We start from the raw sequence: 25849 nt of genomic DNA, 5'->3' as shown, positions 1-25849 counted from the left end.
CAAAACAACCCAATCCACACACTTCACTCCTCTAACCCAGACCTACTCATTATACTCCACATCTTTCTCACCACTGACCCCTTATCCATGTTCTCCCTCTGATCTCAAACACCCTCTCCTCTATATCTGATAGACCATCACTCTCCCTCCCCTCAAAGCCGTGTTAAAATCCCATTTCCTCCAAGACGTCTTCCCCAGCTAAGCCCTCATTTCCCCTATTCTCCCTCTCTTCTGTGTGGCCTATCAACTTGGATCCACAACTTCTAAGGACTTTATATTAGCCCCAGAGAACTTTTGTTCGTATCTGCAATTTATGTCAATGTCTGTCTCCCCATATAGACTGTAAACTTCTAACAACTCTGTCGTATTTGCCCAAGGTTTTAGTACAGTGCTCTGCCCATAGTAAGCGCTCAATAAATACCATTGATTGATTACAAGTGAGACTTACCGGCCTATTATTCTCCAGTGTCCTCTTGAGCCCTTCTATAACTGGGCATATCTTTGGAGGCCATTTGTAAGGACAGGTTATTAACACTCACTTGGAATTCCACAACTATCCTTCCAAGTTCCTTCAGCACCCTCAAGGCAGATGCCAATTGGTTCCAATGATTTGCTTATATTTAGATTATCGATTTGGTCTAAAACATCCTGTGTGGTCACCAAAACCAGACACAATTCCTCCGATACTCGGCTAAAATAACAATTGGGGTGTGGTGATTTAACAACTTCAAGTCTGAACTGAGGAGTTCATTGAATTTCTCAAGAACCTCCTTGCCAGCCAGATGAGTCTAATCTTTCCAAATAATTTGCATATGTCCAAATAGACTATTATGGACATTTTTGAGTCAATATTCTGTTACTTCCTCTTTAGTCTTGCCTTCTTAACTTTACTCCTTCCTGTTCCTTCTAACTTGGGTGTCAAAGACCACAGTGGATCCGAAGGAGACTACCTTGGCAACTGACTGCTGGTCTACAGAGCTATTCATTCATTCATTCAATCGTATTTTTTGCGCACTTACTGTGTGCAGAGCACTGTACTAAGCGCTTGGGAAATGCAAGTTGGCAACATATAGAGGGGGTCCCTACCCAACTGCGGGCTCACAGTCTAGAAGAGGGAGACAGACAACAAAACAAAACATATTAACAAAATAAAATCCATAGAATAGTAAATATGTACAAGTAAAATAGAGTAATAAATAATTATAATAATGATAACTGTTTATTTATTAAGTGCTTATTATATGTCAAGCATTGGGGTGGATACAAGATATCTATCTATCTAGATATATATATATATAGATATACATATACATATCTATATCTAGATAGATAGATAGTTATAGATAGAGCACAGCATATATAGATGGTCCCACATTGGTATCATAGCCCTAGGGGAAGGGAGAACAGACAGTTAATCTCCATTTCAGATGAGAAATCTGAGGCATAGAGTAGTTAAGTGACTTGCCTAAGATCAGTTAGTCAAAAATGGGTTTCATACATACAATTCTTTCATGTACTTTGTTTGAATAGTATTTGATGATGATCAGTGATAGAGTGATGGATCCTATAGGCAAGGAAGAAGCAGTAGATTTGATCCATCTAAACTCCATTAAGACCCTAGTGTCTATCATACATGACACCCACAGTGACTACAGGAAACTTGGATTTTATCCATCTTGATGATAAAGGTGGAGTCTCCATCACTGATCATCATCAAATATTAATCAAAGTACAAAGTACAAGAAACAATTGCATTCATGAAACCCATTTTTGATTCTGTGATCTTGGTCAAGTCATCTAACTCCTCTGCGTCTCAGATTCTTCATCTGAAAATGGAGATTAACTGTTCAAACTTTGTAAAGTGCTGCATGCCTTTCTACTTGCTTTTTGCACCCACTAATAATAATTATGACATTTATTAAGCACTTACTATGTGCAAAGCACTGTTCTAAGCGCTGGGGAGGTTACAAAGTGATCAGGTTGTCACAAGTGGGGCTCACAGTCTTAATCCCCACTTTACAGATGAGGTAACTGAGGCCCAGAGAAGTGAAGTGACTTGCCCAAAGTCACACAGCTGACAATTGGCAGAGCCGGAATTTGAACCCATGACCTCTGACTCCAAAGCCCATGTTCTTTCCAACTGAGCCACACTGCCCTAGCAGTCGAGACTGTCAGGGACGGGAGAGGGTGAGTGATGTTGCTCAAACCATTAGCACTACAATCAATTCCTTCGTGCTCATCATCATCATCATCAATCGTATTTATTGAGCGCTTACTATGTGCAGAGCACTGTACTAAGCGCTTGGGAAGTACAAATTGGCAACATATAGAGACAGTCCCTACCCAACAGTGGGCTCACAGTCTAAAAGGGGGAGACAGAGAACAAAACCAAACATACTAACAAAATAAAATAAAATAAATAGGATAGATATGTACAAATAAATTAAATAAATAAATAAGTAGAGTAAAAAAAATATGTACATATATACATATATACAGGGCATATATATACATATATATGCTCACTTCCAATCCACTCTATCGCGCTTGTGCATTGATAATGATAGCAGACTCCATCTTTACTGACAAGACGGAAAAGATCAAAGTTTTCTGAGGTCACTATGGGCGTCATGTACGATAGACACTGGAGTCTAAATGAGGTTTAGATCAATCAAATCTATTCCTTCTTCCTTCCCTACAGGATTCATTCTTCTATCACTGATTATCATCAAATATTATTCAAAAAAAATCAATAACTAGGGCCCGTCTTCTTGAGGAAGATGACTGAGGCGGAGTGGATTGGAGAACAGAATTCAACCCACATTCTTAGCAATAACACAACTGGTATTATCACACCTGGCCAGATGTCCAGCCAGATATTTGTGCAACTGGGACAAGCTTCGTGCCCGGTGTCCCGACTTTATAGCATCAGCTGGGCAACTGAAACCAGTATTTGGCTTGGACTTTTCCACACCAGAAGCAGTGCCCTGCCTTCATGCCTAATATTCCTCCACTGGATGAGGTCACCCACCCTGCAGGAGTGAGGATGCAGAACCCGTGGAATCTGAGCTCTTTTGCCTCTTGTTGGTTTTTTTCTTTTAATAATAATAATGATGGCATTTGTTAAGTGCTTACTATGTGCAAAGCACTGTTCTAAGCGCTGGGGGGATACAATGTGATCAAGTTGTCCCACGTGGGGCTCACAGTCTTAATCCCCATTTTTACAGATGAGGTAACTGAGGCTCAGAGAAGTTAAGTGACTTGCCCAAGGTCACACAGCAGACTTGTGGTGGAGCCGGTATTCGAACCCATGACCTCTGACTCCAAAGCCCGTGCTCTTTCCACTGAGCCACGCAGCTTTAATGGTATTTGTTAAGCATTCACTACATACCAGGAACTGTACTAAGTGCTGGGGTAGATACAAGCTAATCAAGTTGGACACAGTCTCAATTCCCATTTTGCAGATAACTGAGGCATAGGGAGGTGAAGTGACTAGCCCAAGGTCACACAGCAGACAAGTGGAGGAGCCTGAATTGGAACCCAGATCCTCTGATTCCCAGGCCTGTGTCGTTCCCACTGGGCCTCGCTGCTTCTCTGCTTTGCCCCCATCTCTGGGTTGGCATTTGTCAGCTGCTCTACTTAGCCCTCCCTGGGTACCTTTGCGCCTCCAGCCCTCCTCGTGACCAGGAACCTAAAAGCAGAAGCAGCCTTTTTTGGGTTCTGAATGTGAGTTTGATATGTTCCTTGAGTACATGAATCACTTTCAGGAAGAAAATGTGACTTTGATACCACATACCTTAAATGCAGAGGAGGGCGGGCAGGCATAAAGCCCAGAACAGGGAAAATCCATGGGTTGACAGGGTCAGAGGAAGGAGGAGAGTGGAATGGGGCGGACATAGCATCCAAACCAATAGTAACAATAATGAAGAATACTAAACGTATTAAGTGCTTATTATGTGCTACGCATTGTAATGAGCACTGGTGTAGATACAAGAGAAACAGGGATTGACTGTGAGCCCCCCGTGGGACAACCTGATCACCTTGTAGCCTCCCCAGTGCTTAGAACACTGCTTTGCACAGAGTAAGCGCTTAATAAATGCCATTATTATTATTATTATTGTTATTAGTACAAGATAATCAGGTCATAGTCCATGTGCCACAGTCTAAGGGGACTGCACACTGGGGCTTTAAGGAAAGAAGAAGAGATTGAGACAGTCAGCAGGGCTCTGGAATCTGTGGGAGACATTGGGGACCACTCCTTTCTCCCCACCGCTCACTGCTGGGAGCAGAGAGAGGTGAAAGCATCAAGACCACCCGTGGACCTGCGTGGAGCAGAGAGTATGCTGGAGGATATTTCCCCCCAGCCAGCATTCATTCAATTGTATTTATTGAGCGCTTACTGTGTGCAGAGCACTGTACTAAGCGCTTGGGAAGTCCAAGTTGGCAACATATAGAGACGGTCCCTACCCAACAGTGGGCTCACAGTCTAGAAGTCAGTGTATTGATGCGGAGAAGTAGCATGTCTTAGCCGATGGAGCACGGGCAGAGGCGTCAGAAGTACCTGGGTTCTAATCCTAGCTCGGCCTGGCAGTGATGGGAATTCCCAATGTTTTTGGCTTAAATACGGTGTGTGGGTGAAGAACGTGATGAAAACCAGAAAGGAAACAGACCCAAAATAAAAGGCATGTTGAAGTTCACTTCTATGGAGAAGCCCAGTACTGTTGGTTTTGCTGCAGCTCTAGCTTTCATCTTAGGGAATACACTTAGGGTTAACATTTTAAATTGTAGTTGTTCAATTTTAAACGCACGCAAAGGCTGCACCTCAGAGTAAATGATGTAACCATGTGCTTCGGTAGCTATCTCAAGGGGGCATCTGCTAACTGGCACTGGTGGTGAAAACAGCTGTCTAGGGAGGGAAAAAAACCAGAGAGCATGGGTTCTCTATGGGTTCTTCCGTTTGAAAACCACAACGCACATCTCTTCAGACATCTCCTATAGCAGCTGAGACAAAGGGTCTGAAAATTCAGGAAGAGTTGTTATAAGGGAGAAAGGGCGTAAAATTATATTCTCCAGACAGTTGCTTGTTCCTGCAGGCCTCCCATGTCTGAGGTTCACAGACTTTCTGACCACGGGATTAAATCTTACTATTCAACTAGGTGAGACCTGAAAAACACTCAAGGGATTCTTATGTCCGTCTTCCTCTGTTTCCCCGCTACCCGTCCTCTCTCCTTGTTCCGTCACAACTCCCACTTGTGCTGGACTGCCTTTGATCTGGCTTTCTAGCTCCTTTCCCTTTCTTCCATCCTCCTCATCATCATCGTCAATGGGGCTTATTGAGCGCTTATTATGTGTAGAGTACTGTACTGAGTGCTTAGGAGAGTACAATACAACAGAGTTGGCAGACACATTCCCTGCCCATAGCGAGCTTCTTCCCTGTCTCTCCAAAGTTAACAATCTCTCTCCCTCTCCTTCTCTGTCTTTCAATCTGTTCTGTTTCCTCCTATCAACTCTCCAGCTCCCCTTTCCATCTTCTCTCCATCACCCCTTCTTCTCCCTACAAGGCCCCACTCTGATCTCCCCTGCCGTCACCCCATTGCTTCCGTCTCATTCCCTAATCCTTTCCCTATCTCTCTCCATCCCATTTCCTTCCTTCCTTCCTTCCTTCCTTCCTTCCTTCCTTCCCTCCTTCCTTCCTTCCTTCCTTCCTTCCTTCCTTCCTTCCTTCCTTCCTTCCTTCTTTCCTTCCTTCCTTCCTTCTTTCCTTCCTCCTTTGCCTCCCTTCCTTCCTTCCTTCCTCCTTTCCCTCCCTCTCTCCCTCCCTTCCTTCCTTCTTTCCTTCCTTCCTTCCTTTTTGTTTCTCCTGGCTCCCTCACTCCCCCTCCATTCCCCAGGTTTCTCAATCAATTATATTTAATAATAATAATTGTAGTCCACTAGCGGACTTGACCTGACTGACTCCATTTTGTATATGCTGACAGTAACCCTCCATTTTGTGCAGGCCGAGGGAACAACTCCTTTCTGTATTTTATGCAAGGCTCAGCAACAGATGTCTTCAAGGCCAGTAACACCTATCTATGCAAGGTCATAGGACAGATAACAACATCCTGCACAAAACAGTGAAAACAGAGAATAATGAGAATTTATAACATCCTGTCGGTCCTAATTGGATTCCTGAAATTCCCAAATGCTCCGCTCCCATGTTGCTGTAGCTCAATAAAAGAAACAGTGAGAATGGGATCGGGGCTGCTTGTCACTCGTACCTCTCCCGGGAGGTGAACGGGCAGGTAGCCACTTTTCCTTCTTTACTGCTCTATCTGAACTCATGTCTCCGAGTCATTTTTCCTATCTGCGTCACCACCTTGGGTACACGAACCCTGCGGCCGATTTACACCGATTAACCTATTTTGCACCCTACTTGTTGATAACAGTAACGATGATGACATTTATTAAGCACTTACTGTTCTAAGCACTGGGGAGGTTACAAGGTGATCAGGTTGTCCCACAGAGGGCTCACAGTCTCAATCCCCATTTTACAGATGAGGTAACTGAGGCACAGAGAAGTGAAACGACTTGCCCAAATCGGCGCAATCGGACAATCAGCGGAGCTGGGATTTGAACCCACGACCTCTGACTTCCAAGCCCAGGCTCTTTCCACTGAGCCACGCTGCTTCTCTAACTCAATTCAGTTTCTAGAGTAGTTCCCCCAAATAGAATTGGTATAAAAAAAACCAACTTCCTGGGCAAGAATCGGCCATGATTTTTAGAAATCGTCTTTTAGGATTTGGTTCTTTCCTCTTATCTTCCCTCCCCGCACTTTTCCCATTTCTCCTCCCCCAGTCAACTGCTCTGCTGGGGAAGAAATACCAAGGCAAAATGCAAGCTCATATATGTCTCTAGCTAGACAGTTTGCTCTTGGTAAACCACTCTGCAGCATGGTGATCCTTTCCTGTTTTCAAAAAGCTCTGCTTACTGTGGCTTCTGTAGAACATCCTCCGCACACAGATGGTGCTTCTGGGGCATTGTTGTTGCGGGCCCTAATCCAGGCTCCTGGACAGACACAGCTAGGGCCGAAGGGAAGCAGCGTGGCTCAGTGGAAAGAGCCCGGGCTTTGGAGTCGGAGGTCATGGGTTCAAATCCCGGCTGCGCCGATTGTCAGCTGTGTGACTATGGGCAAGTCACTTCACTTCTCTGGGCCTCAGTTCCCTCATCTGTAAAATGAGGATGAAGACTGTGAGCCCCATGTGGGACAACTTCACTGTGTCCCCCTTCTAGACTGTGAGCCCACTGTTGGGTAGGGACCATCTCTATATGTTGCCAACTTGGACTTCCCAAGTGCTTAGTACAGTGCACACAGTAAGTGCTCAATAAATACGATTGAATGAATGAGTGAATGACAATCTGATCACCTTGTACCTCCCCAGCGCTTAGAACAGTGCTTGGCCCACAGTAAGCGCTTAATAAATGCCATTATTATTATTTCTTCTCATACTTTGTCTACTTTGTAGGCGTAAACCTGGACCTGCGCGTCAGCTGCCTAGAGGCTTGGAGGATGGGAGAGGAAATGAGTTTGGGAGGTGGCCGGAGGGAGTGAAAAAGAATACGGTTGGAGGGTGGGGGGAGTGTGAAAAGATCATCTTGAGGAAGGTAGTATGGAGAGTACCTGGGGGGAGGAGGAGCGAAAACAGAGGAAGGGGTGATGTGTGTGGGGGGGAGTGTGAAAGAAGTAAATATTCATTCATTCATTCGTATTTATTGAGCGCTTACTGTGTGCAGAGCACTGTACTAAGTGCTTGGGAAGTACAAGTTGGGAACACATAGAGACGGTCCCTACCCAACAGCAGGCTCACAGTCTAGAAAGGGGAGACAGACAACAAAACAAAACATAAAAACCAAATAAAATAAATAGAATATGTACAAGTAAAATAAAAATTATAGGCAGAAATGAATGAAACAACTGTATGTTCGGGGATACAGATCATCATATAATGTTAAATCAATTAGGGGTACACTGAGAATCCCAGAATAATGAAAAAAAAGGGCATAAAATTGCTAACGCCTTATATAAGGAGTCAGAGGTCACGGGTTCTAATCCGAGCTCCGTCACTCGTCAGCTGTGTGACTTTGGGCAAGTCACTTTTCTGTGTCTCAGTGACCTCATCCGTAAAATGGGGATTAAGACTGTAAACTCCATGGGGGACAACCTGATTACCTTGTATTCCCCCCAGCACTTAGGACGGTGCTTGGCACACAGTAAGCGTTTAACAAACACCAATGAAATAAAATACTACATCACAGAGAAAATAAAGTGTCCATAGAGTAAAGAAAAAAATCAGTTGAGTCATTCAAAAGGCGGAAATGATAATAAACCAAGGCTTCCTTTCCCTAAACCTTCAAGGGTGTTTCCTGTTTCCTCATGGGTTCTGTCTGGTGCGGACGATTAATTCAGGGCTGGATGTAGCCTTTCATTCTTACTTTGTACATGGAGGGAACTAGGGCCCAGACTGAGCCCCCTCATCTCCTTCCCCTCCTCACAGCACCCATATATATGTATATATGTTTGTACTTATTTATTACTCTATTTATTTATTTATTTTATTTGTACATATTACTTCAATTGATTTTATTTTGTTAATATGTTTTGTTTTGTTGTCTGTCTCCCCCTTCTAGACTGTGAGCCCGCTGTTGGGTAGGGACCATCTCTATATGTTGCCAACTTGGACTTCCCAAGTGCTTAGTACAGTGCTCTGCACACAGTAAGCGCTCAATAAATACGATTGAATGAATGAATGAATAGGGTGGCAAGCAAGCACTAGGGTGGAAGTCAGGCACTAAGGTGGCAAGACACCTGTGACATTATGCACATTAATAATAATAATAATAATAATAATAATAATAATAATAATGATGATGATGATGATGGTATTTGTTAAGCACTTACTATGTGCCAAGCACTGTTCTAAGCGCTGGGGGGATACAAGGCCATCAGTTTGTCCCACATGGGGATCACAGCCTTAATCCCCATTTTCCAGATGAGGGAACTGAGGCACAGAGAAGTTAAGCGACTTGCCCAAAGTCACCCAGCTGACAGGTGGCAGAGCAGGGATTAGAACCCATGACCTCATTCATTCATTCATTCAATCGTATTTATTGAGCGCTTACTGTGTACAGAACACTGTACTAAGCGCTTGGGAAGTCCAAGTTGACAACATATAGAGACGGTCCTTACCCAACAGCAGGCTCACAGTCTAGAAGGGGGAGACAGACAACAAAACAAAACATATTTACAAAATAAAATAAATAGAATAAATATGTACAAGTAAAATAAATAGAGTAATAAATATGTACATACGTATATGCATATATACAGGAAATAATAATAATAATAATGGCATTTATTAAGTGCTTACTATGTGCAAAGCACTGTTCTAAGCGCGGGGGAGGTTACAAAGTGATCAGGTTGTCCCACGGGGGGCTCACAGTCTTCATCCCCATTTTACAGATGAAGTAACTGAGGCACAGAGAATAACAATAATAATAATAATAATAATGGCATTTAAGTGGTTACTATGTGCAAAGCACTGTTCTAAGCACTGGGGGGGATACAATGAGATCAAGTTGTCCCACGTGGGGCTCACAGTCTTAATCCCCATTTGACAGACGAGGTAACTGAGGCTCAGAGAAGTTAAGTGACTTGCCCAAGGTCACCCAGCTGACAGGTGGCAGAGCCGGGATTAGAACCCAAGCCCGCGCTCTGTCCTCTGAGCCACACATTAAGGTGGATGTGCATCAAAACAAGAAGATGACCCCGACTGGGCCTGATTAGCAGAGGGGCAAAATTAAAGTGGGAGCCTGGGGGTGTTTGGTGAGCTGAGGATAAATTTGGACTGGACCAACCCCTCCCATGGCGTATCACCTGCTGAGCAGGTGAAAGGAACCCTCCCATTCCTCGCCTTTCCCGCCTTCACCCGGACTCCCTCTGTCCTCACCCACTGTCCTTCCGCAGAGGACTTTGTCAAGAAATGCAAGTTATTTCCTTTTTTTTTTCATGTTGTTCTTAATTGAATGCAACTCTGAGCTTGCAACTGTTGAACTAGATTCCACAAACTGCTGTTGATGCCCCTAACTACTGCTTGAAGGGATCCCATCTGGTCAGCCCTGGCCCAGAATGAAATTATTATTGGAAAATTAACCACAACGTTGGAAGAATGGGCACAGTAGATTATTGCCGAAAAAATCCATGTGCTTTCTAAGTGCTCTCTTTCCAAATATACCACAGCCCCCTGTTCTTTGGAGTAATTGAATAATTCCCTATATCAGCAGCGTGGCTCAGTGGAAAGAGCCCGGGCTTTGGAGTCAGAGACCATGGGTCTCTGCCAATTGTCAGCTGTGTGACTTTGGGCTAGTCACTTCACTTCTCTGTGCCTCAGTTCCCTCATCTGTAAAATGGGGATGAAGACTGTGAGTCCCTCATGAGACAACCTGATCACCTTGTAACCTCCCCAGCGCTTAGAACAGTGCTTTGCACACAATAAATGCTTTATAAATGCCATTATTATTATTATTATTATTCACCAGCATCTATGTAGCCTAAATATCACTTTGAGAGTTTTTTAAAAATGTGCTTGGGAAAACATTAATTAAATATCAATTGCATTGACCCTGGCCAAGAGGAAACCAATTCTGCAATCTAAAAAATAAAGGGTTCTTTCCGCTAAGAGAAAAATCACTCTTGCAGGTTTAGGTTCAACTCATTTTCCCTACCCAGTAGGACCTAACCTGCATAGGAAAATAGGGTTGAGGTGCCATGTGAAGGATTTTTTTTTTACCTTTCTCAGGATAGTCTTGAGACAGATTCAGTTTCAGGATAATTCTGCTCATGGGGATGTCATAAAACAAGCATCCTGATCTTCGGGGGCTTCTTTAATAATACTGAAGTCATGTTTTTTCACTTTCGCAAGTTGTTAGTGGAAGAAAGTCATTTGAGTCATCAGAGGAAACAACCTTCGCTTTGTGTACGTCCCATTTTGTGGGCAGCAGTTTCTTTGTGTTTGCAAGTTCGGTGTCACTTCAATTTAGCTGAGCACCTTCTGACAGCTCCCCTCCTTCCCTCCCCTTTGAGTCAGTAGGTCACGTTGAAAGATAAAGGATTTAAGTCCCTTTATGACTTAAAGGGAGCAGATGTCCTCCCAGAACAGCAAATAGAGAAAATTCTGGAGGCCTCCTACAGCAGGAAGGATTCGGACTCCCTGAAATCTGCGAGAGCCAGAGGAGCTCTGCTCTGTCTGAAACTACTGCTGTGACTAGTAGCTGCGCTCTGACTCCGGTGAGTTCTTCGTTTCACTGCCTCTGTCCTGTTAGCCTCTTCTCCCCTACCCCTCAAGCAGCAGGTTGATCCCTCGGCTCAAGCGGAGGTTGTAGCATTTAGATTCCAAAAGCAAAATAAAGACATCGCCAAGTTCTAGCAGAAGTTAAAATGATACTGCAGTATTGGGAAAAACCGCTTTTACAACTTTCCCTCCTCTTCATTAGACTTATTGGTCTTAAGGAGGCTGTTGGGAGAAGCAGATGAAATCTGTGATCTTTGTATAGCAAGTGCTCTTATGCTTTTTCATTCTTCCCCCCATCGGGTTCGTTTTTTGTTTTGCTTTTGGTAAGCGCTTACTATGTGCTAAGAACTGGGACAGATACAAGCCAGTCCGGTTGGACATAAAGGGCTCTCAATCGAAATTGGAGGGAGGAGGAGTTACAGTTTTATTTCTTACAACTATTTTACAGTTGTAACAACTATTTTTACAACTATTTTACAGTTGAGATAACTGAGGCACAGAGAAGTTAAGTGATTTGCCTAAGGTAACACAGCAGACAAATAGGAGAGCTGGGGCTCCCAAGCCCAGGCTCTTTCCACAGGGCCATGCTTGGGAATTAAAGCCCTCTCTCTAACCAAATCACGACTCCTGTCTTCTTCAGATTTTCATGAAAACGGGTGTCGTTTTCATGAGAGAAGAACCTTGGATTTTTTTTCAAGTCTTCCAAGGACTTCGAAGCAAACTTAAGGGTCAGGTTGGGCATACCTCATTTGTGCAGGTGGAAGAGAAGGCAGAGAGAGAATGCTCCAAGTCAAACTGTAAATCACGGACAGAGACAGATCTGAGAACTGGATTACTGATTTATGTCTTAAATCTAGTGCTTTAATACTTTTTATTCCTGTTTTTAGATTAGCTAAAGACATATTCGCCTCAATGCTTAATGAATTTGATTGGGATTCTACAATTATGATGGGTCATAGAGCGACTTTATGGCTGTTTAGCAGTCAATAAATGGTACTTATTGAGCGCTTACTGCGTGCAGAGCACTGAACTAAGCACCTGAGAGAGTACAGTAGCAGTATGGCATAGTGGATAGAGTACGTGCCTGGGAGCCAGAAGGTCATGAGTTCTAATCCTGGTTCCGCCACTTGTCCGCTGTGTGACCTTGCTATATGACACTAGCTCTGGGGTGATTACAAGCCCATCGGGTTGGACCCAGTCCCTGTCTCATGTGAGGCTCACAGTCTCAATCCCCATTTTACAGATGAGGTTACTGAGGCATGGAGAAGTGAAGTGACTTGCCCCAGGCCATACAGCAGACAAGTGGCAGAGCCGGGTTAGAGCCCATGACCTTCTGACTCCAGGGCTGTGCTCTAATCCACCACGTCATGCTGTCTTCCTGGTGCAGGAAGTCAAGAAGTCAAAAAGTACTTGACTTAAAAGTACTTAAAAGTCAAGAAATACTTGACTTCTCTGTGCCTCAGTTACCTTGCCCTTGGTATCCAACTGTCCACCTCTTTCCCGACCTTCAAAACCCTTCTAAAATCACATCTCCTCCAAGGGGTCTTCCCAGACTAAGCCCTCTTTGCCCCTCCCCACCCTCCCCTCTGTGTCGACTATAATAATAATAATAATAATGATGATGGCATTTATTAAGCGCTTACTATGTGCAAAGCACTGCTCTAAGCGCTGGGGAGGTTACAAGGTGATCAGCTTGTCCCACGCGGGGCTCACAGTCTCAATCCCCATTTTACAGATGAGGTAACTGAGGCACAGAGAAGTTAAGTGACTTGTCCAAAGTCACACAGCTGACAATTGGCGGAGCCGGGATTTGAATCCATGACCTCTGACTCCAAAGCCCGGGCTCTTTCCACTGAGCCACACTGCTTCTCTATGCACTTGGATGCTAAACCCTCAAGCACTTTGATACCTCAGCCCCCAAATACTTATGTAAACAACTTAATACTCCACTATTTCCCCCATCTGTACTTTATTTTAATGGCTGTCTTCCCCTGTAGACTGCAAACTCCCTGTGGGTAGGAATTGTGTCTACCAATTCTACTACATTATATTCTCCCAAGCATTTAATACTGTGCTCTGCACACAGAAAGCGTTCAATAAATACCTTCGATTGATTGATTGGTTGGAGGGACTAGAGTATAAGGATTTATACGTACATAAGTTCTGTGGGGAGTGGAGGTGAGTACAAAAGTGCTGAGGGAGTATGGACTCAATAATAATCATAATAATGATGGTATTTGTTAAGTGCTTACTATGTGCCAGGCACTGTACTAAGCGCTGAGTGCATAGGGGATGCAGAAGGGAGGAAAAATAGGATGGGGAGAGGAGAGATTAGGCAGGGAAGGCTTTCTAGAGGAGGCTTTCTGAGAAGCAGCCTGGCTTAGCAGCAAGAGCGCCGGCTTGGGAATCAGAGGACGTGGGTTCTAATCCCGGCACCACCACTGATCAGCTGTGTGACTTTGGGCAAGTCACTTGACTTCTCTGTGCCTCAGTTACCTCATCTGTAAAATGGGGATTAAGACTGTGAGCCTCACGTGGGACAACCTGATTACCCTGTATCTACCCCAGCGCTTAGAACAGGGCTTGGCACATAATAAGCACTTAACAAATCAATCAATCAATCGTATTTATTGAGCGCTTACTGTGTGCAGAGCACTGTACTAAGCACTTGGGAAGTCCAAGTTGGCAACATATAGAGACAGTCCCTACCCAACAGTGGGCTCACAGTCTTAAAGGGGGAGACGGAGAACAAAACCAAACATACTAACAAAATAAAATAAATAGAATAGATATGCACAAGCAAAATAAATAAATACAGTAATAAATATGTACAAACATATATACATATATACAGGTGCTGTGGGGAAGGGAAGGAGGTAAGATGGGGGGGATGGAGAGGGGGGCGAGGGGGAGAGGAAGGAAGGGGCTCAGTCTGGGAAGGCCTCCTGGAGGAGGTGAGCTCTCAGTAGGGCCTTGAAGGGAGGAAGAGAGCGAGCTTGGCGGATGGACAGAGGGAGGGCATTCCAGGCCCAGGGGATGACGTGGGCCGGGGGTCGATGGCGGGACAGGCGAGAACGAGGTATGGTGAGGAGATTAGTGGCTGAGGAGCAGAGGGTGTGGGCTGGGCTGGAGAAGGAGAGAAGGGAAGTGAGGTGATGGATGGACAGTCTTGAAGCCCAGGGTGAGGAGTTCCTTCCTGATGCGCAGATTGATAAAAGGGTGAAGGGACTCTACTTCTCATCCTATTTCATCATCTGTTCAAGACTAAACTGGGAGGAGTTTCCTCCTTTAGAATCAAAGGAAAGACACTTGAAGCACAGTTTTAGACTAAAATGCTGGTAAGATGACACATTTAAAGAGCCATGCCCAGTATATTGTGTAGCAGTAAATTTAGCCCCAATTCCTCTCTTTGACAAACACTGACTCAGTACATAAGTAGAGTCTGCACTGTGGTTTAGGTGAGCTAAAAAACTCGCTGAAGAAAAGAAGAAGAACCTCATGCACCAGAAACTTTCAGAACCTAGAACTCGGATATCCGAGGGCTGTATTTTCCATAGAGATGCAGTACTACTTCAAATCCAAGTCAGTTCTTCCACCTTTTTCCTCTTCTCCTTCCCATGTCCCCTGCCCTACCTCCTTCCCCTCCCCTCAGCACTTGTATATATTTATACAGATTTATTACTCTATTTACTTGTACATATTTACTATTGTATTTTGTTAATGATGCGCATATAGCTTTAATTCTATTTGTTCTGATGATTTTGACCCGTCTACGTGTTTTTTTGTTGTTGTCTGCCTCCCCCTTCTAGACTGTGAGACCGTTGTTGGATAGGGACCGTCTCTATATGTTGCCGACTTGTACTTCCCAAGCGCTTAGTACAGTGGTCTGCACACAGTAAGCGCTCAAGAAATGCGATTGAATGAATGAATGAACGAATAAAGGGAGATCGTAAGGCTCCTTATTCAAATAGCTTCTGATTGCTCTTCACATCATTTCTGCAAGAGAAGCTCCTAAACCTAAATCACTCAACTCCCAGGGAGACAATAATAATAATACTGGCATTTGTTAAGCGCTTACTATGTGCGAAGCACTGTTCTAAGTGCTGGGGAGGATACAAAGTGATCAGGTTGTCCCATGAGGGGCTCACAGTCTTAATCCCCATTTTACAGATGAGGCAACTGAGGCCCAGAGAAGTTAAGTGACTTGCCCAAAGTCACACAGCTGGCAAGGGGCAGAGGCGGGATTAGAAACCACAACCTCTGGCTCCCAAACCCCTGCTCTTTCCACTGAGCCACACTGTGAAGATCAAAACGAATCAAAGCAAAGCAACTTCCACTTTTCTGCAAATTGCCCAACTGAGAGCAAGAACACTAGTTTTCCAACCCATAGGGAGGTTCTCCAAGCATTTTCTCTTGGAGTAACCTGTCAGAGGGACTGTGAATGATTCAGTCTTCTAGAGTCTATTTAAAATGCTGCCCCGTAGTGTAAGACACAGTCAAGCAAATGGAGACTTTGATCTGAAGCTACATTATTAATCTAAACTCATGAGGAAAAAAAATGCATTATGCAACATCTCTGAAGCTCTCCAAGCCTCTGGCCCTCATTGTTTCCTCCTGGAAATAATGTTGTAGAAATATGAAGGAATTTGGGGCAATCATAAGGATCGTCTATTCCCTTTTGGGGTTACCATCAAATTTAGTCTAAACAGAGGTGATCCAAAAGAGATTTTTATGTATCACAAGAGCAACTTGAGGATTCATTCAATAGTATTTATTGAGCACTTACTTTGTGCAGAGCACTGTACTAAGTGCTTAACACATAAAGAGGATGTGCTCAAACAACTGTTCCACGGAAACAAAAGCAAAAAAAGACAGGGTACAACTTCCTACAGTGAGTACCGTTGCTTGGGCGTTTACTCAAGCTGCGTCTGAAATAAAATGTTCCAGTAAACTAGGAGTTCATATCACTTGAGGCTGTTGTACAGAGGAGCTTCGAGAGGGTTTCCAGTCCAGAGTGGGAAAGAGGAGAGCCATATTCATGTAAGTTGTTTCATTGCTTGGGCTTTTCTCCTTCCCCTGGGGGAAAGCAGAGATGAGTATCTGTGTCCAACTCTTGGGATCCTGGGGAAAGATGCTATAAAAGGCTTTGAGCTCTTGGAATTCCAGAGGAATTCATGTATTCGTCTGATTTGGGGATACACGGCAATACCAGCTTGCTGGTCTGATGAGGAAGTTGAGTCTGCATTGTATCTGACATAAAAGAGGTTTTTTGGTTTGTCTCCCCCACTGTTGATTACTAGAGTTTTTTTCAGATTTCTTTTCATTGTGGGTCCCAGGGGCATCTAGACAGTTGGACTAATTTTGCCTTGGGCTCATTAAAGGCATACTTAGAGGCTCACATTGAGCATTAGGTTGCATTTTTGGAGAGAGGAAAAACATGAAAAAAGGCAAGAGGCTTTTGATATTTATCTCCAGTTACGGCCATAACAAAAAAGACTGCCTACGGTTTCAAGGGCAGGTGATTTTGGGGCATCATTTAGGGTCAACCTGGAAAGTCTTTGAATAGCCTAGCAATGCCATCCCTTTATTAAATCTTTCTTCAGAACAGGAAATTAACAAGAAAAGAACTAAATGCAAATGAGGGCAGGAAGTAAATGCCTGTAGGAGAGGAGAGCTTAACAGAGGGATAAAAATTCCTTTATAGGTCCTTGTACAGGACTCTGACCAGAATTAGCAGAATAGAAAAAGCCAAGGGTTCACCAAAATTAAAACCTGGAGAAGTTCTATCTGCTTTTAAAATCCCGTGATTTTGTTCCACTGCAACTTTCAAAACTAATTTTATTTCTTGTTTGGGAAGATATTTATGAATGTGCAAAAAAAAAATATTAACTCTTTGCAAGATATAAATCTCTACTGGTGGTTTGTTTTTCATTTATACAATTTTTCTCTGCTAGGGCTGCACTGGTTTCTGAAGCCTAGCTGACGGCTGATTCAACAGAACTGATTTCATGGTAAATTCAGCTAGACTCTTAAGCAAATACATGATTTTCTTGATTTCCTCTTTTGACTCCTATATAATCTTTGAGTGGCTTTCCCTATTTGTTTTTAATCACAGTTTATCAGCGATAAATGTCTATCCAGGGTCAAGTCTTTTCCAAAATTGTATTTCACACCATGGCTCAGAATGTAAGCTTGATAAATGAGAAGCAGCCACAAAAACAATCTGATACCCTGTACAAAATAAGTAGCAGAAGTGTTTACTTTGAAAGCTGGACAAAGACAGTGAAGAACCTTAGGAATGAAAAAAACACTGAGTAATTCAGAAGTCAGATACCATAAAAGAGAGGGGACAGAAGGCTGACAAACTTGACTATAGGAAAATGAGTGAATTAGAAAGAAAACACACAAGTTAAATCCTTAAAAGACCAGTTATTTCACACACTATATTTCTCACAAAGCCTTCTTAGGCTCTTTGGACACTGTCATAAGCAAAGAGCTACATTAAATATATTTGCAGAAATCCTTTTCTAAGAAAGTGGTAAATACTTGAAGGAAAAAAAAAACCCATACTATTTAGTCTTCTTCTATTTGAAAACCAAGTTTCTAGCGGTTCCCTGGCTCTAAGAGCCAGTCTACAATGACCATCAAACCTTGCTACATTTACAATTTGGTGATGGTTAGTAGCAACCTACCAATTATACTTTGAATTTGTAGAAAATGTATTTTTCCAGAGCATTTTCCCATCGGTTACATTTTGTCTTCACGACATTCTCTGTAAGGTAGAGACAGCTGTTACTCTCCCATTTCACAGATGAGGAAACTGAAGTACGGGGAAGTTAAGTGACTTGCCCGAGGTCACACAGGACATCAGGGGCAAAGCTGGAACTAATAATAATAATAATAATGGCATTTATTAAGCGCTTACTATGTGCAAAGCACTGTTCTAAGCGCTGGGGAGGTTACAAGGTGATCAGGTTGTCCCCCATGGGGCTCACAGTCTTAATCCCCATTTTACAGATGAGGTCACTGAGGCACCGAGAAGTGAAGCGACTTGCCCAAAGTCACCCAGCTGACAATTGGTGGAGCCAGGATTTGAACCCATGACCTCTGACTCCAAAGCCCGGACTCTTTCCACTGAGCCATGCTGCCTCTCTAAAACTAGACGCCAGTTTAGTTTACTCAAACTAAACTAGAAGCCAAGTCCTCCCACTTCTAGATTCAGGGTCTTTCCATTAGTCTATGTTGCCTCTTGCGCTCTACTTTTTCTTTTTAATGCGGCTGGAACTATCAGTCCTACTCACTACCCGAAGTGTTAGTTTCTATCCGGTTCAAACTTCCTGCAGAATGTTTGGGTTTTCTATGATTTTCTAGTCACCGAAGACCCAGACTAGCTGAAGCGCCTCTCTTTCCTCAGATCTGAAGGTTGATGATTTGTCTTAATAGTGGGTGTGAATTTGGCTGTCCAGGACTCTTGCTTTTCATGGTAATGTTAGTAGTTACTCACTGATAGAAGGGAGGGGAAAGGACAGGGCAGAGGGTAAAGAAATAGGGAGGAAGCACTGTTAAAAATGCTCGTCGTATGAACTCTCGTTTGGAGTTGTTTTCCCTCGTCATCCTGAACCACAGAATCCCAGCCCCACAGGGTTCTCTCCTTTCCCCAACTGGGAATCAGCATGGCCTAGGGCTCACCTCCTCAATCAATCAATCAATCGTATTTATTGAGCGCTTACTGTGTGCAGAGCACTATACTAAGCTCTTGGGAAGTACAAGTTGGCAACATATAGACCCAGTCCCTACCCAACAGTGGGCTCACTCCTCCTCCAGGAAGCCTTCCCAGACTGAGCCCCCTTTTTCCTCTCCTCCCCATCACCCCCCATTCATTCATTCAATTGTATTTATTGAGCACTTACTGTGTGCATAGCACTGTACTAAGCACTTGGGAAGTGTAAGTTAGCAACATATAGAGACGGTCCCTACCCAACAACAGGCTCACAGTCTGCATTTGTATATATTTGTACATATTTATTACTTTATTTATTTTACTTGTACATATTTACTACTCTATTCATGATGTGCATATAGCTATACTTTCATTCATTCATTCAATCGTATTTATTGAGCGCTTACTGTGTGCAGAGCACTGTACTAATCAATCAATCAATCGTATTTATGGAGCACTTACTGTGTGCAGAGCACTGTACTAATCAATCAATCAATCATATTTATGGAGCGCTTACTGTGTGCAGAGCACTGTACTAAGCGCTTGGGAAGTACAAGTTGGCAACATCTAGAGACGGTCCCTACCCAACAGCGGGCTCACAGTCTAGAAGGGGGAGACAGACACCAAAAGAAAACATATAAACCAAATAAAATAAATAGAATAAATATGTACAAATAAAATAGAGAAATACGTACAAACATATATACATATATACTGGTGCTGTGGGGAGGGGAAGGAGGTAAGGCGGGGGGATGGGGAGGGAGGTGGGGGGATGGGGAGCGGCGGGGGGATTCATTCATTCATTAAATTGTATTTATTGAGAGCTTACTGTGTGCAGAGCACTGTACTAAGCGCTTGGGAAGTACAAGTTGGCAACATATAGAGATGGTCCCTACCTAACAGTGGGCTCACAGTCTAGAAGATGGGGAGGGAATATACTTCTATTTATTCTGACGGTTTTGACACCTGTCTACTTGTTTTGTCTTGTTGTCTGTCTCCCCCTTCTAGACTGTGAGCCCGTTGTTGGGTAGGGACTCTATCTGCTGCTGACTTGCACTTCTCAAGCGCTTAGTACAGTGCTCTGCACACAGTAAGTGCTCAATAAATACGACTGACTGACTGAATGAATAGTGGATAAAGCATAGGTCTGGGAGCCGTCAGAGGACCTGGGTTCTAATCCGAGATCTGCCACTTGCCTGCTGTGTGACCTTGGGTAAGTCTCTTTTAACTTTTCTGGGCCTCAGTTTCCACAACTTCAAAATGGGGATTCTCTACCTGTTCTCCTTCCTACTTGACTGTGCGTCCCATGTGGGACAGGGACTCTATCTAACCTGATTAATTTGTATCTACCCCGGCACTTAGAACAGTGTTTGACATATAGTAAGTACTTGACAAATCCCACAAAAACGTGAAAAAACCGTAATGGCAGGTCTCTTATCTGCCCCCACCTAAGCTTTCATTCTTTCATGCATTCAATCATATTTATTGAGCGCTTACGGTGTGCAGAGCACTGTACTAAGCGCTTGGGAAGTGCAAGTTGGCAACCGATAGAGATGGTCCCTACCCAACAGCGGGCTCACATCTAGAAGGGGGAGACAGACAACAAAACAAAACATATTAACAAAATAAAATAAATAGAACAAATCTGTACAAGTAAAATACATAAATAGAGTAATAAATATGTACAAACATATGTACACATATTCAGGTGCTGTGGGGAGGGGAAGGAGGTAAGGCGGGGGGGATGGGGAAGGGGAGGAGGGGGTTATCTCACTGAAGAAATCAGACTGGGGGTGGGTAGAGAAATCCAAAACAAGAAACACATACATGAATATGAGTATTTCCCACAAATAATTGTTTTCTACCCTCCAGTTCTCACACGACCACAATTCTTCCAAGATATTGTTGTCTCACCTATGAGTTTTAAGTTCTTATTAAAGAGCATCATGAAGCCTTCCTAAATCAGTTGCCCCATAGTAAAGGTGTTACGATTACTAGTTTACTTAGGCTTAGTTTTTTCTTAGCAGCTACTGACATTGCGGTTAGATTGTAGACACTCTCTCTCCGCAGTCAGTTTGAACACAGGGAGCAGAGAACAGTTCCCCGGTTATATAGCTCAAGCAGCTGAGATCTCCTTTGATGGTAAACAGTCATTCTCAGTGGAAACTAAGACGGGGGGAACCCACTCTGCAGCGGACACTGAATTCTTCTGAATCGCTTTTCATTTAGAGCCTTCTGATGTATATAAAAAAAGCAGAATGAATGAGGGTTATCTCTTTACATCTTTATCGCCTTAAATTCATTTGTGCGGTTTGTTCAACTCTTAGACTCCTCCATATCTAAATGGAGGATGGAGGATGGCAACTTGCCCTGTAATATCCACTGAACTTATCACTAGTGAAAATCCCGGTCTATCTCACCAGATGAAAATGCCAAGATCCTAATTTACCCTTATGAAATTCCTAAAACTGTGGAAATAGATTCATTTTCTACCCAAATACATTCCTTTTTAAGCCAAGCTATGACTCCTAGCAGTAAATTATTGAAACTGTGCAGTTTGTTAAGAAACTTTGGGATAAAGGCCAAAACTAGAGTATCTAAGACTCAGCTGTATATATGTTCAGTTAAAATAAAGCAGTGGTCAGTGTTTGGAATTACCATGAGAATTTACCAGCCAGACACAAATAAATAACAAACAAAAATCGAGAAGACTGTGGCTTTAAACCAAGACAAAAACCATTTCTAAATACTCACTGCTTTCCCCAGTCTTTTAATAGAGCCTTGTGAGGAAAATTACTTTTCCTCAACGACTGTGTTAACTTTTACCATGTTTTGTGTAAGAATGCGGGAAGGGTAGAAAATATAGTGAGAAAATGGATTCGTAACAGAATCAGAGGTCTCAGGTCGTACTTCCCGTTTCTCTTTCCGTTTCCTTATTAGCCAGTAAAAACCAAAGTTTAAACCTAGTCCAGCCCACTGTTAGCACTGGGCCAGATTACTGCCAAGTGGAAGTGAGGGCTTCCCTCTGGACACCAAAAAAGGCTGCACAGAAGGAAATCCAAACCCTGGAGCTGTCCAACTCTTTTCCTCTTCCGCCATCATCAGATCTTTCCGCTCCGCAATCAATCAACCAGTGAATACTTACTGAGCATTACCCATGTGCAAAGCACAGTAATTACATGTTTGGGAGAGTACAATTCAATAAAGGAGCTGGTAAGCCCAATCCCTGTCCACAAGGAGCCTGAACAGCATCTCCAGGATCTGTTCTTCTTTCTACGCCCGCAGTTCAAGGGTGAATAACCCTTTAGGACACCCCAGAGCCTTCAATTTTAGTTAGTCCTTCAAGTGTGAAGGGCTTAGTCAGGCAACATTTATTCCTTTTCCCAAGGGTTATGAAGGCCTTGAAGTTGCTCCTGCTAAACTGATTTAACTTATTCAGTTATCGCCACTAACCGTCTGACATTTTTTGCTCAGTCTCCTCCCTTTCCTCCTCCTTTAAAGTTTTTACTGCTACTCTGTAAAAACCGGTAAAGTCACTTTTTTTTCAGCATCTTGCAGAATGTGGTCAGATGATATTCAAAAGTATGTATAAACCCCCGTCTAACTTGGCCACTAAGAAACCCTTGAGCCATTTGGTGCTTCGGCTGTCTGAAGTTAAGAAGAGCGGAATTACTCTTCACAGCTCCAGTCAGAAAGCGAAAGAGCCTGGGTTGGATTTTACAGATTATTCCTTTCCTTGTTCAGTAGCATTTGTGACTTCAGCAAAATCTCACCTGAGAACGGCCACCCACCTACTCAAATTTCGACTTCACTTTTATTTACATTTTAAAATTCCATCTCCCTTCGTCACATCTATTAAAACCTAAATTATCAGATTATTTAGAAAAGTGTCCATGATGCTATATTTTGACTTCACTTTCATTTACATTTTAAAATTCCATCTCCCTTCGCCACATCTATCAAAACCAAAATGATCAGATTATTTAGAAAAGTGTCCAGGATGCTGAGTCAAAGTATAAACGTTGTCCGGCATACTGCTCCATTTCCTGCATACTGAGCTCGAGACCCTAACCGAAGTCCGTAGAATGAAATGATATTAAATGGATTATTTGTAGCTTCTTATGACAAATGCATGCAGAATCGATACTTTGGATACGACACTTCAGAATGACATTTTTATGTCAGCCGGTTAATTTGGATCTTGGCTCTGTATACACACACACAGATAGACGGAGCAAGATCAAAAGAAATAGAAAGAGATAGAGAAAAGAGAGACTCAGGATGACAGGATGCCAGGCAAAGGGGCAGTAAGTCCTCCATCTCTGGAATTCTTTTCCTTCGGCCATCAGCCCTCTCAGCTCCATCCCATGTGGTATTCCTTCCCTACTGAATTCCCTCCTGCTGGTCTAGCCACTGTGAAATGCTGAAAGGGTCAAAACCGTGTGTGACGGTTAAGGAGTGGAGCGAAAGAGAAACGGGAGGTACGACCCGAGACCTCTGATTCTGTCAAAGATCCATTTTCTCACTACATTTTCTACCCCTCCCACATTCTTACACAAAACATGGTAAAAACACAGACTTGGAGGAACAGTGATTTCCTACCTTGCCCAAGAGTCCCTAGACTTATTGGGAAAGGGAAGTAGTGAGTAATAGTAATAGTAGTAGTAGCAGTAGTGAGTTGTAGTAGTAGTAATGACCCAACAAAAATCAGTCGACTCGAGACCCACAGGAAGCCTGGCCTCGTTACAAGCCCTCAATACCAGCTCCAGCTCCATTCCCTGCTTTCTCTCCATTCGGGCGACTTTCCACGAAGGGATTAGCATCTTGGCTCTTACCAGATGGAGCCTCTCAGTCTTCCCTCTGCTTTGCATTTTGGGGGGCTCCTGGTGGTCCTCACCCACACACCATCTTAATTAAGACTGGGTTTTTTGGGGGGAGGGCTCTGTGTGGCTTTCTCCTCCTAACAGCCCAAGTGGAAAATGTTACCCCGAAAGATTTCTTTGGTCCCCAGCACCAAATCCCAAGGTTGGAAGGATCCCCACGGGATCATTTAGTCCACCTCTCTGCCTCAAGGCAGAACCCCTCTTAGGTGTCCTTTTTTTGTTATTGCCAATCTTGGAAATAATTTAATAATTTTATATGGTTAAGTGCTTACTATGTGCTAATCACTGGAATAAGTGCTGAGGTGGATACAAAATAATCCGGTCAGACACAGTCCCCATGTCCCACATGGGGCTTACCGTCGAATTTCCTTGGCTAATCCTATCTGGTATATACCCCTTTTGCAGGTCAACATTTCTTGGCATCATGGATGGATACGATCGTGAATTCACAACTTCTCTAGATGATTACGACTACAACATCACGGAAGACGTCTTTTGTGAGAAATCTAATGTCAGGCACTTTGCAAAGAATTTCATCCCACCACTCTACTGGACTGTGTTCACCACGGGCATTTTAGGGAACGGCCTAGTTATTATGGTCTTTTGGTATTGTACTCAGATAACGACCATGACTGACATGTTCCTCCTGAATCTGGCCATTGCAGATCTCCTCTTTCTCTTCACTCTCCCCTTCTGGGCGGTTGCAGCTGCTGACCAGTGGAAGTTCCAGGATACCATGTGCAAATTGGTCAGCAGCACATACCAAATGAACTTCTACAGCTCCATGCTTTTTCTCATGTGCATCAGCATGGACCGGCACATTGTGATCGTCCAAGCCACGAGAGCTTATAGCTGGAGGCAGAAAAGGGTCATTTACAGCAAAAAGATTTGCATCTGCGTCTGGGTGGTGGCCATGGTTCTCTGTATTCCGGAACTCGCCTTTAGCCAAACCATGGAGATGAATAATGTGAAGATCTGCACGGTGGTTTACCCTGATGATGGAACTACCAGACTCAAGGCCTCGTTCCTGATGCTGAGGTTCATTCTGGGATTCTTCCTTCCCTTCTCGGTCATAGTCTGTTGTTATGCCACCATTATCCACACGCTGCTTCAAACCAAGGGGTCATCCAAGCACAGAGCCTTCAAGGTGGCCATTGCAGTCCTCATTGTTTTTATCATCTCCCAGTTCCCATTCAACAGCCTTCTGTTGGTGAAGACCATTGCTACCTTTAAGCCTAGTGAAGACAGGGCATTTATCTCCAGCTGTGCCATCTCTACTAACCTTGACATAGGTTACCAGGTCACCCAGACCTTGGCATTCTTCCACAGCTGCCTGAACCCAGTTGTCTACGTGTTTGTGGGCACGAAGTTCCGCCAGAATCTCAGAAAAGTCCTGAAGAAACTGGGGTGCATCAGAAAGACCCCTTGGTTCTTAGCTTGGAGGGAAGGGAAGGGACTGAGCTCCACAATGTTGGAAACAACATCCGGGCCACTGCCCCATTAAGAGGTCCTCTCGCTCACCAAGATTCAGAACTAACTTTCCACCTACCATCTGGCAGGAAACACACGTAGAAGAATAGAATGAAACATTCATGAAAAAACCTTCTTTAAGGTCTAGTAATGTGGGTTAATCCCTTGGACCCCCGTGAGGGAGAGAGTCTGCCTCCAATCTGCTTATCTTGCAACTAGCTCGCTGCACATTTCAGTGCTTGGCACATAGTAAGCACTTAGCTGCCACATTTAGATTATTTGCAGCCTGTTGGATATTGCTGACGGGTGGTTGTGGTGTTCCACCTAGTAACTACCCAAACCAGCTGCCGTTAAAATTTCCCCTCATGTAGACCTTGGAGACTTTACTTCTTTTAAAAACTCTTCTGCTTCTAGTTTCCAATGACTGCCCCATAAGTATCAAGGAATTT

General features: G+C 43.6%; 1 protein-coding gene across 1 annotated transcript; it reads left to right on the top strand.

Annotated features, from left to right (window-relative positions):
* Window positions 1–2780: 2780 nt before the first annotated feature.
* Window positions 2781–25491, top strand: CCR9 (C-C motif chemokine receptor 9). The gene is made up of 8 exons (XM_038761486.1): window positions 2781–2949; window positions 4641–4784; window positions 5094–5156; window positions 11172–11323; window positions 11968–12055; window positions 14809–14909; window positions 17307–17338; window positions 24336–25491. The coding sequence occupies exons 1-8, from the start codon at window positions 2781–2783 to the stop codon at window positions 25432–25434; spliced, it is 1848 nt and encodes a 615-aa protein (XP_038617414.1). The 3' UTR covers window positions 25435–25491.
* The last annotated feature ends 358 nt before the right edge of the window (window positions 25492–25849 follow it).

The sequence above is a fragment of the Tachyglossus aculeatus genome, chromosome 2, assembly GCF_015852505.1.
Source record: "Tachyglossus aculeatus isolate mTacAcu1 chromosome 2, mTacAcu1.pri, whole genome shotgun sequence".
Taxonomy (NCBI): Eukaryota; Metazoa; Chordata; class Mammalia; order Monotremata; family Tachyglossidae; genus Tachyglossus; species Tachyglossus aculeatus.
Note: the sequence above shows the minus strand (reverse complement) of the source record. Positions and strands in the feature narration are given on the sequence as shown.

Excerpts from the sequence above, each read along its gene's own strand:
- CCR9 (XM_038761486.1), top strand. The coding sequence starts at position 2,781 with ATGACTGAGGCGGAGTGGATTGGAGAACAGAATTCAACCCACATTCTT. Across the intron at positions 12,056-14,808 it reads ACTTCGAAGCAAACTTAAGG|AAAAGAAGAAGAACCTCATG; the intron begins GTCAGGTTGGGC and ends AACTCGCTGAAG. Across the intron at positions 14,910-17,306 it reads CAGTACTACTTCAAATCCAA|CTGACGGCTGATTCAACAGA; the intron begins GTCAGTTCTTCC and ends TCTGAAGCCTAG.